The sequence below is a fragment of the Elephas maximus genome, chromosome X, assembly GCF_024166365.1.
Source record: "Elephas maximus indicus isolate mEleMax1 chromosome X, mEleMax1 primary haplotype, whole genome shotgun sequence".
In the NCBI taxonomy this organism is placed as follows: Eukaryota; Metazoa; Chordata; class Mammalia; order Proboscidea; family Elephantidae; genus Elephas; species Elephas maximus.
Genome location: NC_064846.1, coordinates 98,089,535 through 98,107,394, shown reverse-complemented (window position 1 = coordinate 98,107,394; position 17,860 = coordinate 98,089,535). Strand labels below are relative to the sequence as shown.

The 17,860-nt window shown below is 40.2% G+C and overlaps 1 protein-coding gene across 1 annotated transcript in view; it reads left to right on the top strand.

Moving 5' to 3' along the window:
* Positions 1-17,860, top strand: part of GCNA (germ cell nuclear acidic peptidase) — a 60,493-nt gene that overhangs the window by 20,154 nt on the left and 22,479 nt on the right. The window contains exon 7 of the mRNA XM_049871997.1: positions 416-491. Coding sequence (XP_049727954.1) covers positions 416-491 — 76 coding nt within the window. The remainder of the gene's footprint in view (positions 1-415; positions 492-17,860) is intronic.

The window sequence follows — 17,860 nt, the reverse complement described above, 5'->3', positions numbered from 1 at the left end:
GAGTCATAGACTAAGGGAGAAAGACCTGGCTTCCATATTGGATGAAGGTACTGCCTAGACACCAGCCACTTCTCATAGCAAGTGAGTGAGCTGTGCCACACCACTGCTTATACTGCAGATGCCTCAGTTGCCCATAAAGTCCAGTCTCTAGGGGCATGCGCATGTAACCTCAGCACAGCCCTCAGTACATATGACAGAATCCACCTAGCTTACTCTGCCGACCGCTGTGAGAGTTACATAGGGAAAATCATTCAGAATGACTAATGAAGTAGTCTGGAGTCTTTAGACAGACAGACAATTTTCATTTATAGATACTGCCCTCTGGGCTTAGTTATAGGGGCTCTTGGGCTTGCCCTCAGTCAGTTGCTGGATGGTACCAGTTTTCAGAGTACAAGTGAACTATTTATCTTTTCAGTTCCTGCAAGAGAAAAAAGACCTAGGGCTTCGAAGAAGAAACCCCGCTTTGCAGAATTTGAGGAATACCAGACTGGGTATGTATTGCTCGTGTTCACTTTAACAGTAGTAGATTGCACAATTATCCCATGTTAAGCAATCCACTAAGCATTCGGGGGTCTTCAAGGGGATGAAGGAGTCCGGTCAGGACATAAGCAGGAGGACGAGGTGTCTCTGCAGGCTCCCCTCCTACCTTTTCCCCTAGCCTATCAGCAGCAGATTCAGGTGTGGGCAGTCTGGAAGAATCACTGCAATTACCTGGCCAGAGTGGAGCCCTTTTGCCCCCACAGCATCTCTGACCTCTGAGATTTCCTTTGTCCTTAAACTCAGGTTAAAGAACGATGTGTAGCCAAACACAACTCTTTTTCAGGCTGGATATAGCCTACTGGCCACTAGTTTGCACTGTCGTCGTTGTTAGGTGTGTTGTGTCTATTTTGACTCATAGCGACGCTATGTGACAGAGTAGAACTGCCCCATAATGTTTTCTAGGCTGCAGTCTTTTTTTTTTTTTCTATTGTGCTTTGGATGGAGGTTTACAGAACAATTTAGTTTCTCATTGAACAATTAATACACGTATGGTTTTGTGACATTGGTTGCCATACCCCCAGCATGTCAACACTCTCCCCTTCTCGACCTTGGGTTCCCCGTTTCCGTTGGTCTTGCTTTCCTGTTCCCTCCTGCCTTCTAGTTCTTGCCCCTGGGCTGGTGTGACCCCTTAGTCTCTTTTTTTTATGGGCCTGTCTAATCTTTGGCTGAAGGGTGAACCTCAGGAGTGACTTCAGAACGGAGATAAAAAGGTGTCTGGGGGCCATACTCTCGGGGTTTCTCCAGCCTCTGTCAGAACAGTATGTCTGGTCTTTTGTGTGTGTGTGAGTTAGAGTTTTATTCTATATTTTTCTCCAGCTGTGTCCAGGACCCTCTATTGTGATCCCTATCAAAGCAGTCAGTGGTGGTAGCCAGGCACCATCTAGTTGTGCTGGACTCAGTCTGGGCCACTCACAAGCTTTTAAAACCCCAGATGCTACTCATCAAAGTAGGATGCAGAGCATTTTCTTTACCAACTATGTTAAGCCAGTTGAGCTAGATGTTCCCCAAGACCACGGTCCCCACAGCCCTCAGCCCAGCAATTTGGTCCCTCAGGGAATTTGGATATGTCTATGGAGCTCCCATGACCTTGTCTTGGACAAGTTGTGCTGGCTTCCCCAGTATTGTGTACTGTCCTACCCTTCACCAAAGTTGCCACTTATCTATTGTTTATTTAGTGCTTTTCCCTCCCCAAAACTCCCCTCCCTTGTAACCATCAAAGATTGTTTCTTTCTGTGTATAAACCTTTTCATGAGTTTTTACAATAGTGGTCTCATACAGTATTTGTCCTTTTGTGATTGACTTATTTCACTCAGCATAATGCCCTCGAGATTCATCCATGTTAGGAGATGCTTCACAGATTCATCATTGTGCTTTATCGTTATGTAATACTCCATTTTGTGTCTGTACCATAGTTTGTTTATCCATTCATCTGTTGATGGGCATCTAGGTTGTTTCCATCTTTTTGCTATTGTGAGTAACGCTGCAGTGAACATGGGTGTGCATGTGCCTATTCGTATGATGGCTCTTATATCACTAGGATATATTCCTAGGAGCGGGATTGCTGGTTCATATAGTATTTCTATTTCTAGCTTTTTAAGGAAGCACCATATCATTTTCTAAAATGGTTGTACCATTTTGCATTCCCACAAGCAGTGCATACAAGTTCCAGTCTCTCTGCACCTCTCCAACATTTGTTGTTTTCTGTTTTTCAGATTCTTGCCAGTAATGTCAGAATGAGATGGGAATCTCATTGTAGTTTGGATTTGTATTTATCTAATGGCTAGTGATGGCGAGCATTTTCTCATGTGTCTGTTTGCTGCCTGAAACTCTTCTTTGGTGAACTGTCTGGTCATATCTTTTGCCCATGTTTTAATTGGATTATTTGTCTTTTTGTTGTAGAGGTGATGGATTTTCCTGTAGATTTTAGAGATTAGACCTTTGTCGGATAGCCAAAAATTTTTTCCCAGTCTGTAGGTTCTCTTTTAACTCTTCTGGTGAAGTCTTTTAATGAGCTTAAGTGTTTTATTTTTAGAAGGTCCCAGTTATCTAGCTTATCTTCTGGTGTTTGTGTATTGTTAGTTATAGTTCATATTTATGCTGTGTATTAGGGCCCCTGGCATTGGCCCCATTTTTTCTTCCATGATCTTTATAGTTTTTGGTTTTATATTTAGGTCTTTGATCCATTTTGAATTAGCTTCTGTGTATGGTGTGAGATATGGCTCCTGTTTCATTTTTTTTCAGAGGGACATCCAGTTTTGCCAGCACCGTTTGTTCAAAGGACTGTCTTTTCCCCGTTTAATGGACTTCGGGCCTTTGTCAAAGATCAGGAGGCCCTAGGTAGATGGATTTACATCTGGGTTCTCGATTCTGTTCCATTGGTCTATACTAGGCTGTTTTGGCCACTGTAGCTATAGTAGGTTTTGAGGTCAGGTAGTGTGAGGCCTCCTCCTTTGTTCTTCAATAACCCTTTACTTATCTGGGGCTTCTTTCCTTTCCATATAAAGTTAATGATTAGTTTTTCCATCTCAGTAAAGAAGGGTGTTGGTATTTGGATCTGGATTGCATTGTGTTTGGTAGAATTGTCATTTTCACAATGTTGAGTCTACCTATCCGTGAGCATGATACGTTTTTCCATTTGTGTAGGTCTCTTTTGGTTTCTTGCTGTAGTATTTTGTAGTTTTCTTTGTATAGATCTTTTATGTCCCTGGTTAGATTTATTCCTAAGTATTTTATTTTTTTAGGAGCTACTTTCCTGATTTCCTTTTCATAGTTCCCTTTATCGGTGTATAGGAATCCAACCGATTTTTGCATGTTTATCTTGTATCCTGCTACTCTGCTGAATCTTTCTACTAGTTCTAGTAGTTTTCTTGTGAATTTCTTTGTGTTCTCTACGTAAAGTATCATATCATCCACAAATAAGGATAGTTTTACCTCTTACTTACCAATCCGGATGTCCTTTATTTTTTTTTATCTAGGCTGTAATCTATGGAAACAGATTGCCAGGTCTTTCTCCCATGGAACCACTGGGTGGGTTTGAACCATAAGCCTTTTGGTTAGCAGCTGAGTGCTTAACTATTGCACCATGAGGGCCTCTTCAATTTGCACTAAACCAAGGCAAATAAAGTGCAAATGGTGAGAAGGCAGCACTGACAGGTTTTTATGACCCACTGGACTTGGAGGGAGTGGAGTCAAGATTATCTTCCAGGTTTTTATATTGTTTTGGATTAACCCAGTTACTCTTACTACTCTGTATATCCTTGTGAATTTTTAAAGCTTAAATGTTAGGATGAAGTGGCTTGCTTGTAGTTCCTTTATTTGTATTAAGCCCTACATAGCCGATACTGAAAATAATAGCAGATCATTTAGAGCAAAGACATGTTAATACTTAAAGAAACCCAAAAGTTAACACATTTTACCATTTAAGTTCCAGGAACTTCTCACTTTTTCCCTTAAATCTATGAGGTTTTTACCTGCATTCAGGAGTAATATATTTCCATATATCTGAGTTGTCTTACAAAAGAAGGAATGTATGTGAAGGATTGTGTGTTTATTTTTTATCTGTATTTTGGGATAATAAATGCATCTTAAGGGGAGAAATAGGCCCCTGGGTGGCGCAAATGGTTTGCGCTTGACTACTAACTAAAAGATTGGAGTTTCAGTTGCCATGCCAGAATTGCCATGGAAGAAAGGCCTGGCGATCAGCTTCCATAAAGATTACAGCCAAGAAAACCCTATGGAGCGGTTCTACTCTGGAACAAATATGTGTGCAAAGTCATGAGTCGGAATTGAGTCGATGGCAAGGTAGGTTTTGGGTAAGGGAGAAAAAAGAATGATGTGTCAGGCGATGGAGCAACAGGGTCTTTCTATTTCTATGCTTCTCTCTGGGTGAGATAGTGGGCAGTAGTTCGGTATGTTCTTGCTTGGATAGACCCCTTTCAACAAAGTTTCTCCTGGAATTCTAGATACATATGTTAGCTGCTTTGTCCATGGGGATAGGTGTCTTGGATAGCTCCCAGGCTGCTTTGCTAGAGGTGTGACAAAAGAAAAGCGAAGCTGCCCCTTGGTGTCATTGTCAGTCTGCATCATCCAAAGGAGGCTAGCCTGTCTGGACTCTTAACTGTTGCTTTGGTACTTCCTGTGTCAGTCTGTAGGCTTCCTGTTGTGCTGCTGTGTAGGTTGCTTTGTTGGTCATGGTGTCTGATATACTCAGTTTGGTGGCTTGTTGGTTCTTCTGATGTGGAGATGCTTAGCTGCAGTAAAGTGGCACAGGTGAAGTTATGCTAAGCCATGAGGCTTGGTTTGTACTGCACAAACACAGGCACACAGGGGTCGTGTTCTCTGCTGAAATCTGCAGATAGTGCAAGTTTTCACCTACCACTTTTCTGATGTAGATTTGTTTTCAGAACTAACTAATTTGAGCAAGACTGTTATCAGGCTTTGGAATTAAGACCCTTTAGCCTCCTATGTCTTGTCTGTATGTCTCCCTTCTCCCCACCCCAGCCTCCTTACATAGGGGTCTATTTTGTGAATTAAAGGCTGAGTGTTCTGACAAAATCTCAGTCTCAAGACTTCTGCTAAGTCAGAAACCACTCCCTGTGTTTGCTCTTCTTTTTATTTTCTTGCTCTGTGGGTTCATCTTTCTGGACTTTTGGATTACTCCACCCAAGATAAAAATGTTTTAAGTAAATAGTTATTGAAAGTGTGAGTGCTTTATGTGCTCAGCGCCTTTCTTTGTGCCATCTAAATTAACCCTTTTGAAAGGTGAGTCAGCAATTGTGGTATAATGGAAAGACCATGAAACTTGGATCAGAAGACTCATGTCTCTGTCAGCTTTGGGCAGGTCACTTAGCAATAGTTTATTTGAAGGGTTTTTGTGAGGATTAAATATGATAATGCAAACGGAAGTTCTTTGCAGCAGTAAAAGTACTACCCAAATGTTCTTATTAGAGGTGGAGATGTGGTTATTCTAGGCCCATGAAAACACGTGTGCCAAGGCCTGGAAGTAGAAAATGGCAGTTTTCATCCAGGGAACATTTTAATAGCCCACTTTGGCCAGACTGGGAATGGTGGCTGAAAATAGAAGTTGGGATCAGATTGATGAGAGCCTTGAATGCCAGGCCAAGCAGTCAGTGAAAAACCAGATAGGAACATAATTGGAACATGGCTTAGACACATTCTCTGGAGGTGTGTGTAGATGGATGAAAGAGCCTGGCGGTAAGGAGCACATTTAGGGGAATGCTGCAGTACCCAGGCGTAAAGTGGAGGACAAGAACTTGAATTAGGGTGGTGACAGGGGGATGGAAAGGAGGGGCTGGGTAGAAGAGATGATGTGAAGGAAATATCAGTATTTTTTTGTAACTATTTTTTTTTTATGGGATAAGGGAGAAAAAAATTTTTTAACTTGAGATTTAGTTTATTTTGATTCTTTTTATTTTATACTAACAAGTAATTAATACTTGTCTTCCAATAAAAAATTATTTATTTTGTTGTTGAGAAATATACACAGCAAAACATACACCAATTCAACAATTTCTGCATGTACGATTCAGTGGCATTGATTACATTCTTCAGGTTGTGCCAACATTCTCACCTTCCTTTTCTGAGTTGTACCTCCCCCATTAACGTAAACTCACTGCCCTTTAAGTTTCCTATCTAATCTTTCAAGTTGCTGTTGTCAATTTGATCCCATATAAAAGAGCATAATGCTCAAGGCATATAAAAGAGCATAATGCTCAAGGCAGACATTTTATACTAGTTAAGCTAAACTACTGTTTGGTTTTAAGACTTTCAGGGGATATTTTTGGTTTAAGGTTTAAAGATTATCTCAGGGCAGCAGTTTCAGGGGTTCATCCAAGTTCTATAGCTCCAGAAAGTCTGGAGTCCATGAGAATTTGAATTCTGTTTTGCATATTCCCCTTTTGATCAGGATTCCTCTATAGAATCCTTGACCAGAATGGTCAGTAATGGTAGCAGGGCACCATCCAGTCCTTAGGTCTCACGGCAAAGGTGGCAGTTGCTCATGGAAGCAATTAGCCACACGTTCCATTTCCTCCTACTATTCCGGACTCTCCTTCTTCCTCTGTTGCTCCAGGTGACTAGGGACCAATTGTCATGTTCTGGATGGCTGGCTTACAGGCTTTTAAGACCCCAGGCACTAGGAGGTAGAACAGAACCATTAAACACATTATTAGGCCAGTTGACTGGATGTCCCATGAAACCGTGACCCTAAACCTCCAAACCAAGGAACCAAATCCCATGAGTTGTTTGCATAAGCAGCCTCACCAGCAATACTTCTTTTTTTGTCGTTGTTGTAAATATGTCTGTCACACAACTTTTGCCAATCCAACTTTTTACAAAACATATTGACAGCACTTCCGATAATTGGCTGTGCAACCCTACCATTAATAAATGTGATTTTCCGTCACCATAAACCGAACCTCAGTACTTCATATGCAATAAACCCCCTCTCGCCTTCCCTCCTGCCTCTGGTAACCACTGAAAAACTTTGTTCTCTATACATTGTCTTTTCTTATCTTTTTATGTAAGTGAGGTTGTTCAATATCTGTCTTTTTGTGATTGACTTATTTCATTCAGCATAATGTCTTCCAGCTCCATCCATATTGAGGCATGTATCAAGACTTCGTTTCTCCTACCAGCTGAATAATATTCCATTGTATGTATGTACCACATTTTGTTTATCCATTCTTCTTCTGCTGGGCATTTAGGTTGTTTCAACCTCTTGGCTATTGTGAATAGTGCTGCAGTGAACATTGGTGTACACGTCTCTTTTTGAGTCTCCGCTTTCAAGTCTTTTAGATATATACCTAGGAGTGGAATTGCTGGGTCATATGGTAGTTCTGTTTTTAGTTTTTTGAGGAGCCGCTACACTGTTTTCCACAATGGCTGTAACATTTTGCATTCCCACCAGCAATGAATAAGGATTCCAGTTTCCCCATACCCTTGCAGTTCGCTGTTTTCTTGTGTGTGTGTGTGTGTGTTTTAAGTGAAAGTATACAGTTCAAGTTAGTTTCTCATACAAAAATTTATACACACATTGTTATGTGACCCTAGTTGCTCTCTCTATAATGTGACAGCACACTCCTCTTCTCCTCCCTGTATTTCCCATGTCCATTCAACCAGCTCCTTCCCTTTCTGCCTTCTCATCTCACCTCTGGACAGGAGCTGCTCATTTAGTCTCATTTTTTATCTACTTGAGCTAAGAAGCACACTCGTCACCAATATCATTTTATGTCTTGTAATCCAGTCTAATCTTTGTCTGAAGAGTTGATGTCGGGAATGGTTTTAGTTTTGGGCTAACAGAGCATCCGGGGGCCATGTCTTCCGGGGTCCCTCCAGTCTCAGTCAGATCATTAAGTCTGGTCTTTTTACTAGAATTTGAGTTCTGCACCCCACTTTTCTCCTGCTCCACCAGGGACTCTCTGTTGTGTTCCCTGTCAAGGCGGTCATTGGTGGTAGCCCAGCACCGTCTATTTCCTGTGGTCTCAAGCTGATGAAGTCTGGTTATATGGCCTTTTCTGTCTCTTGGGCTCATATTTTCCTTGTATCTTTGGTGTTCTTCATTCTCCTTTGCTCCAGGTGGGTTGGGACCAATTGATGCATCTTAGATGGCTGCTTTCTAGCCTTTAAGACCCCAGATGCCTCTCACCAAAGTGGGATGCAGAATGTTTTCTTAATACACTTCATTATGCCAATTGACCTAGATTTCCCCTGAAACCATGGTCCCCAGACCCCGCCCCTGCTACTCTGTCCCTCGAAGTGTCTGGTTGTATTCAGGAAACTTCTTAGCTCTTGGATTAGGCCAGCTGTGCTGACTTCCCCTGCATTGCATGTTGTCCTTCCCTTCCCCTCTCCCTCCCTCCCCACCCCTGTAACCATCAAAGAATGCTTCTTCTGTGTTTAAACCTTTTCTTTAGTTCTTATAATAGTGGTCATATATAATATTTGTCCTTTTGCGGCTGACTAATTTCAGTCAGCGTGATGGCTTCCCGATTCATCCATGTTATGAGATGTTCCGAGGATTCATAGTTGTTCTTTATCGTTGCATAATATTCCATTGTGGGAATATACAATAGTTTGTTTATCCATTCATGTGTTGGTGGGCACCTTGGTTTTTTCCGTCTTTTTGCTATTGTGAACAGTGCTACAGTGAACATGGGTGTGCATATATCTATTTGTGTGAGGGCTCTTATTTCCTTAGGTTATATTCCAAGGAATGGGATTGCTGGATCATATGGTACTTCTATTTCTAACTTTTTAAGGAGGCGCCAAATTGATTTCCAAAGTGGTTGTACCATTTTACATTCCCACCAGCAGTGTGTAAGTGTTCTAGTCTCATCACAACCTCTCCAACATTTATTATTTTGTGTTTTTTTTTGGATTAATACCAGCCTTGTTGAGGTGAGATGGTGTCTTCTCATTGTAGTTTTGGTTTGCATTTCTCTAATGACTAATGATCGTGAGCATTTCCTCATATATCTATTAGCTGCTTGAAAGTCTTTTTTTTTTTACAATTTTTATTGTGCTTTAAGTGAAAGTTTACAAATCAAGTCCGTCTCTCACACAAAAACTTACATACACCTTGCTACATACTCCCAGTTCTTCTCCCCCAAATGAAAGAGCCCGCTCCCTCTCTCCACTCTCTCTTTTCGTGTCCATTTTTGTGTCCATTTTGCCAGCTTCTAACCCCCCTACCCTCTTCAGACAGGAGATGCCAACATAGTCTCAAGTGTCCACCTGATTCAAGAAGCTCACTCCTCACCAGCATCCCTCTCCATCCCTTTGTCCAGTCGAATCCCTGTCAGAAAAGTTCGCTTTGGGAATGGTTCCTGTCCTGGACCAACTGAGGGTCTGGGGGCCATGACCACTGGGGTCCTTCTAGTCTCAGTCAGACCATTAAGTCTGGTCTTTTTACGAGAATTTGGGGTCTGTATTCCACTGCTCTTCTGTTCCCTCAGGGGTTCTCTGTTGTGTTCCCTGTCAGGGCAGTCATCGGTTGTAGCCGGACACCATCTGGTACTCCTGGTCTCAGGCTGATGTAGTCTCTGGTTTATGTGGCCCTTTCTGTCTCTTGGGCTCGTAATTACCTTGTGTCCTTGGTGTTCTTCATTCTCCTTTGACCCAGGTGGTTTGAGACCCATTGATGCATCTTAGATGGCTGCTTGCTAGCATTTAAGACCCCAGATGCCACTTTCCAAAGTGGGATGCAGAATACTTTCTTAATAGATTTTATTATGCCAATTGACTCAGATGTCCCCTGAAACCATGGTCTCCAAACCCCCACCCCTGCTACACTGGCCTTCAAAGTATTCAGTTTATTCAGGAAACTTCTTTGCTTTTGCCTTAGTCCAGCTGTGCTGACCTTGCCTGTATTGTGTGTTGTCCTTCCCGTCATGTAAAGTAGTTTTATCTACTATCTAATTAGTGAGTACCCCTCTCCCGCGTTCCCTTCCTCCCCGCTCTTGTAACCATCAAAGAATATTTTCTTCTCTCTTTCAACTATTTCTCAAGGTCTTATAATAGTGGTCTTATAAATATTTATCCTTTTGCAACTGGCTAATTTCACTCAGCATAATGCCTTCCAGATTCCTCCATGTTATGAAATGTTTCACAGATTCCTCACTGTTCTTTATCGATGCACAGTATTCCATTGTGTGAATATACCATAATTTAATTTATCCATTCATCCGTTGATGGGCACCTTGGTTGCTTCCATCTTTTTGCTATTGTAAACAGTGCTGCAATAAACATGGGTGTGCATATATCTGTTCATATAAAGGCTCTTATTTCTCTAGGATATATTCCAAGGAGTGGAATTGCTGGATCATATGGTAATTCTATTTTTTTTAAGGAGGTGCCAAATCGATTTTCAAAGTGGTTGTAACATTTTACATTCCCACGAGCAGTGTATAAGTGTTCCAGTTTCTGCACAACCTCTCCAACATTTCTTATTTTGTGTTTTTTGGATTAATGCCAGCCTTGTTGGAGTGAGATAAAATCTCATTGTAGTTTTGATTTGCACTTCTCTAATGGCTAATGATCGTGAACATTTCCTCATGTATCTGTTAGCTACGTGAGTGTCTTCTTTAGTGAAGTGTCTGTTTATATCTTTTACCCATTTTTTAATTGGGTTATTTGTCTTTTTGTAGTTGAGTTTTTGCAGTATCAGGTAGATTTTAGACATCAAGCGCTGATCGGAAATGTCATAGCTAAAAACTTTTTGCCAGTCTGTAGGTAATCTTTTTACTCTTTTGGTGAAGTCTTTGGATGAGCATAGGTGTTTGATTTTTAGAAACTCCTAGTTATCTAGTTTCTCCTCTGCTTTGTTACTAATGTTTTGTATACTGTTTATGCCATGTATTAGGGCTCCGAATGTTGTGCCTATTTTTTCTTCCACGGTCTTTATCGTTTTAGATTTTATATTTAGGTCTTTGATCCATTTTGAGCTCGTTTTTGTGCATGGTGTGAGGTATGGGTCTTGTTTCATTTTTTTGCAGATGGATATCCAGTTATGCCAGCACCATTTGTGAAAAAGACTGTCTTTTCCCCATTTAACAGTTTTGGGGCCGTTGTCAAATATTGACTGCTCGTATGTGGATGGATTTATGTCTGGATTCTCAATTCTCTTCCGTTGGTCTATGTATCTGTTGTAACAGTACCAGACTGTTTTGACTACTGTGGCGGTATAATAGGTTCTAAAATCAGGTAGAGTGAGGCCTCCCACTTTGTTCTTCTTTTTCAGTAATGCTTTACTTATCCAGGGCCTCTTTCCCTTCCGTATGAAGTTGGTGATTTGTTTCTCCATCTCATTAAAAAATGTCATTGGAATTTGGATCAAAATTGCATTAAATCTATAGATCACTTTTGATAGAATAGAGATTTTTATAATGTTAAGTCTTCCTATCTATGAGCAAGGTATGTTTTTCAACTTATGTAAATCTGTTTTGGTTTCTTGCAATAGTGTCTTGTAGTTTTCTTTGTATAAGTCTTTTACATCTCTGGTAAGATTTATTCCTAAGTGTTTTATCTTCTTGGAGGCTACTGTAAATGGTATTGATTTGGTGGTTTCCTCTTCGGTGTTCTTTTTGTTGGTGTAGAGGAATCCAACTGCTCTTTGTATGTTTACCATACTCTGCTGAACTCTTCTATTGGTTTCAGTAGTTTCCTTGAGGATTCCTTAAGGTTTTCTGTGTACAAGATTATGTCATCTGGAAATAGAGACACTTTGACTTCTTCCTTGCCAATCTGGATGCCCTTTATTTCTTTATCTAGCCTAATTGCTCTGGCTAGGACCTCCAGCACAATGTTGAATGAGAGTGGTGATAAAGGGCATCCTTGTCTGGTTCCTGATCTCATTGGGAATGCTTTTAGGCTCTCTCCATTTAGGATGATGTTGTCTGTTGGCTTTGTATAAATGCCCTGTATTATGTTGAGAAATTTTCCTTCTATTCCTATTTTGCTGAGAGTTTTTATCATGAATGCATGCTGAACTTTGTCAAATGCCTTTTCTGCATCAATTGATAAAATTATGTAATTCTTGTCCTTTGCTTTATTTATATGATGGATTACATTAATCCTTTTTCTAAAGTTGTACCATCCCTGCATACCTGGTTTGAATCCCACTGGGTTATGGTGAATTATTTTTTTGATATGTTATTGAATTCTATTGGCTAGAATTTTTTTGAGGATTTTTGCATCTAAGTTCATGAGGGATATAGGTATGTAATTTTCTTTTCTCGTGGTGTCTTTACCTGGTTTTGGTATCAGGGATATGGTGGCTTCATAGAATGAGCTTGGGAGTATTCAGTCCTTTTCTACGCTCTGAAATACCTTTAGTAGTAGTGGTGTTAACTCTTCTCTGAAAGTTTGGTAGAACTCTGCAGTGATGTTGTCCAGGCCAGGGCTTTTTTATGTTGGGAGTTTTTTGATTACCTTTTTAATCTCTTCTTTTGTTATGGGTCTGTTTAGTTGTTCTACCTTTGTTTGTGTTAGCTTAGGTAGGTAGTGTGTTTCTAGGAATTCATCCTGTTTTTCTAGGTTTTTGAATTTGTTAGAGTACAATTGTTCATTGTAATCTGATATGATTCTTTAATTTCAGTTGGGTCTGTTGTAATATCACCCATCTCATTTCTTATTCGGGTTATTTGCTTCCTCTCCTGTTTTCCTTTTCTCAGTTTGGCCAATGGTTTATTAATTTTGTTGATTTTTTTCGAAGAACCAGCTTGTGGTCTTGTTTATTCTTTCAATTGTTTTTCTGTTTTCTATTTCATTTAGTTCTGCTCTAATTTTTATTATTTGTTTTCTTCTGGTGCCTGAGGGTTTCTCTTGTTGTTCTCTTTGTATTTGTTCAAGTTGTAGGGATAAATCTTTGATTTTGGCCCTTTCATCTTTTTGTATGTGTGCATTTATTGATATAAATTGACCTCTGAGCACTGCTTTCGCTGTGTCCCAAAGGTTCTGATAGGAAGTGTTTTCATTCTCATTGGATTCTATGAAATTTCTTTATTCCATCCTTAATGTCTTCTATAATCCAGACTTTTTTGAGCAGGGCATTGTTCAGGTTCTAAGGGTTTGACTTCTTTTCCCTTCTTTTTTGTTATTGATTTCCACTTTTATGGCCTTATGGTTAGAGAAGATGCTTTGTAATATTTCAATGTTTTGGATTCTGCTAAGGCTTCCTTTATGAGCTAATATGTGGTCTATTCTAGAGAATGTTCCATGTGTACTAGAAAAGAAAATATACTTGGCTGCTGTTGGGTGGAGTGTTCTATATATGTTCATGAGGTCAAGCTGGTTTATTGTGGCATTTAGATCTTCCATGTCTTTATTGAGCTTCTTTCAAGATGTTCTGTCCTTCACGAAAAGTGGTGTGTTGAAATCTGCTACTATTACTGTGAAGCTGTCTATCTCACTTTTCAATGCTGATAGAGTTTGTTTTATGTATCTTGCTGCCCTATCATTGGGTGCATAAATATTTAATATGGCTATATGTTCTTGGTATGTTATCCGTTTAATCATTATATAGTGTCCATCCTTATCCTTTATGATGAATTTAACTTTAAAGTCTATTTTTTCCAAAATTAATGTTGTCACTCCTGCTCTTTTTTATTGTTGTTTGCTTGATATTGTTTTTCCATCCTTTGAGGTTTAGTTTGTTTTTGTCTCTAAGTCTAAGATGTGTCTCTTGTAGGCAGCACGTAGACAGATAGTGTTTTTTAATCCACTCTGCCACTCTCTGTCTCTTTATTGGTGCTTTTAGTCCATTTACATTCAGCATAATTATGGATAGGTAAGAATTTAGTGCTATCATTTTGATGTCTTTTTTTGTGTGTTGTTGACAGTTTCTTTTTCCCAGTTAATTTATGCGTCGAGTAGATTATCTTTATAGATTGTCCTTTCCTTATATTCATTGTTGTTGATTTTGTGTCTGCTGAGTCTCTATTTTTTTCTTGTATTTTATTTTGATGAGTAGGATAGTTTGTCTCCTTCGTGGTTGCATTATTATTTACCCCTATTTTTCTCAATTTAAACCTAATTTTATTTCTTTGTATTGCCTTATCTTCCTCTCCATGTGGAAGATCAGTGATTACATTTCTTAGTCCCTCTTTATTGCTTTAATGTTGTCTTCTTTTACATTATAACATCTCTGTTTCCCTGTTTTGAGTGGTTTTTTTCCTTGATTTTTTTTTTTTGTGGTTTCACTGTCTGGGTTGACTTCTCGCTGCTCTGCCCAGTGTTCTAGTCTTGGGTTGATACCTGATATTATTGATTTTGTAAGCAAAGAACTCCCTTTAGTATTTCTTGTCGTTTTGGTTTGGTTTTTACGAATGTCCTAAACTTCTGTTTACCTGGAAATGTCTTAATTTAAGCTTCGTATTTGCGAGATAGTTTTGCTGGATATAAGTTCCTTGGCTGGCAATTTTTTCTTTCAATTTTTTTATATAAGTCATCCCATGGCCTTCTTGCCTTCATGGTTTCTGCCAAGTCGTCCGTCCGAGCTTATTCTTATTGACTGTCCTTTTAGGTGACTTTTCGTTTATCCCTAGCTGCTCTTAACATTCTCTCTTTGTCTTTGGTTTTGGCAGGTTTGATTATAATATGTCTTGGTGACTTTGTTTTAACATCTACCTTGTGTGGAGTTCGATGGGCATCTTGGATAGATATCTTCTCATCTTTCAAGATATCAGGGAAGAGTTCTGCTAACAAATATTCAACAATTCTCTCTGTGTTTTCTGTTATCTCTCCCTCTTCTGGTACTCCAGTCACTCGTAGGTTATTTCTCTTGATAGAGTCCCACGTGATTCTTAAGGTTTCGTCATTTTTAGTAATTCTTTTATCTGATTTGTCTTCAAGTATATTAGTGCCAAGAGCTTTATCTTCAAGTTCAGAAATTCTGCCTTCCACTTGCTCAATTCTGCTCCTATGCCTTTTATTGAGTTGTCTATTTCTGTAATTTTATTGTCAATCTTCTGAATTTCTGATTGCTGTCTGTCTATGGATTTTTCCAGCTTATTAAACTTTTCATTATGTTCCTGAATAATCTTTCTAATTTCTTCAGTTGCTTTATCTGTGTGTTCCTTGGCTTGTTCTGCGTATTGCCTCATTTCCTTCCTGATGTCTTGATGGATTCTGTATATTAATCTTTTGTATTCTGCCTCTGGTAATTCCAGGAAGGCACTTTCATCTAAAAGATCCCTTGATTCTTTGTTTTGAGAGCTTGTTGAGGTGATCATGATCTGTTTCTTTATGTGACTTGATACTGACTGTTGTCTCTGAGCCATGTATAAGTTATTGTATTAGTTTATTTTATGTTTGCTTACTGTGTCATAGCTTCTTGCTTTATTTTGTTTTGATATGCCCAAATGGGTTGCTTGAGTGAGCTAGCTTGATTATTTTCTCCTTTGGAGCTCTGACGTCGTGTCCCCCAGTGGCTAGAGCTATTATCAGGTGTATCAGTCTGGGAGTCCCTTCACTTTCCTTGTATGAATTCAGCTCAGGTATCCAGGTAGCTGATCATTAAGTGTGCGGTACAGGCTCTGTACTACAGTCTTAGATGGGCAGGGGTGATTGGTGTAGATACTGGTATCTGGTTGCAGCGGGGTGTCACACTCTGAACAAGGCAAGGGGCTGAGAATCGTCCCTCCCCCACATGTGTCTGATGAAAATGTGTCCCTGTTCCATAGAATGTACAGGTGGGTTGGTTCTGCAGACGGACCATGGGCACCGAACGTGTTGGTTGTACGGACTGGGAGGTACCAGTTATCCTTGGACTCCTGTCGCAGGTGGCTGGGTGACCTGAGTGGAGACACCAGTCCCTAGGCCCCTGATGTGGGTGGGTGAGGGCCCTGTTTAATAGGCAAAGCAATGTCAGACATCAAACACCCACATCTCCGCCACACAGCTGAAACAGTTGCAGTTTGCCCACAAGGGCCTATTCTCCTGAAATAGGCCCACACAGGTCCATGCAGAGGGGAAAGGTACTCAAAGTCCACAGACTGTTTATGCCTGGACAGGAGCCGTTTCCATCCTGAGCTCCCCCCGGTTAGTGGAGCTGGCAAATTATCTTTTCCCCAACTGCAAATTTATTTCTTCACCAAGGCCAGAGGATGGCTCTAGGCGCTCAACAGGGTCTGTCTCAGGCCCAGGGAAATCAGCCGCTAAAGCCAGCTCGAGAGCAGGGGCAGGGGGTACGGTAAAATATACACAAGTACTTAGCTTTTGCCGAGAGCGCCGTTCTTCTCTGGTTCCAGAGGTGTGAGTAGGCTGTGTGGCTGGATGCTTCTCCTTTAGGCAACTGCAGCCAAATGGTAGTACCAGCCCACCACTGCTGCTCCCAGGAATGGTGCCTGAGGGGTCCCTGTGATTAAGGTCCGGTGACTTCTCTCCACTTCTAAACTGTCTCTTCCTCCCCTTACCCCTCAATTCGTTTTCTAAGCTTGCCTTTGATGTTCAGGTCTCGTCGCTTCTCATAAATATACTCGTTTCACTTGTTTTTTGGGGTCTTTGTTGTAAGAGGGCTCGCAGGAAGCATCTGTCTATTCCGCCATCTTGGCTCCACCTCCTGAATGTCTTCTTTGGTGAAGTGTCAGTTCATATTCTTTGTCCAATTTTTAATTGGGTTATTTGTCTTTTTGTCGTTGAGGTTCTGCAGTATCTTATAGATTTTAGAGATTAGGCGCTGATTGGATTTGTCATAACCAAAATTTTTTCCCAGTCTGCCGGTTTTCTTTTTACTCTTTTGGTGAAGTCTTTGGATTAGCATAAGTGTTTGATTTTTAGGAGTTCCCAGTTATCTAGTTTCACTTCTGCTGTTTGTGCATTGTTAGTAATGTTTTGTATACTCTTCATGCCATGTATTAGGGCTCCTAGTGTTGTTCCTATTTTTTCTTCCATGATCTTTATCATTTTAGATTTTATATTTCGGTCTTTAATCCATTTTGAGTTAGTTTTTGTGCGTGGTGTGAGGTATGGGCCTAGTTTCATTTTTTTGCAGATGGATATCTAGTTATGGCAGTACCATTTGTTAAAGAGAATGCCTTTTCCCCATTTAACAGACTTTGGGCCCTTGGATGAATTTATGTCTGGATTCTCAATTCTGTTCTATTGGTCTGTATATCTGTTGTTGTACCAGTACCAGAGTATTTTGACTACTGTGGCAGTATAGTAGGTTCTAAAATCAGGTAGCGTGAGGCCTCTTACTTTGTTCTTCTTTTTCAGTAGTGCTTTGCTTATCCAGGGTCTCTTCCCTTTCCATATGAAGTTGGTGATTTGTTTCTCCATCTCCTTAAAAAATGCCTTTGGAATTTGGATCAGGATTGCATTGCATCTGTAGATCACTTTGGGTAGAATGGACATTTTCACAATGTTGTGTCTTCCTATCCATGAGCAAGGTATGTTTTTCCACTTATATTGGTCTCTTTTGGTTTCTTGCAGTAGTGTGTTGTAGTTTTCTTTGCACAGGCCTTTCATGTCTCTGATTAGATTTATTCCTAAGTATTTTATCTTCATGGGTGCTATTGTAAATGGTATTGATTTGGTGAATTCATCTTCGACGTTTTCTTTGTTGGTGTAGAAGAATCCAACTGATTTTTGTATGTTTATTTTGTATCCTGATGCTTTGCTGAAATCTCCTATTCATTCCAGTAGTTTTCTTGAGGATTTCTTGGGGCTTTCTGTGTATAAGATCATATAATCTGCAAATAGCGATACTTTTACTTCTTCCTTACCAATTTGGATGACCTTTATTTCTTTTTCTAGCCTAATTGCTCTGGCTAGGACCTCCAGCACAATGTTGAATGAGAGT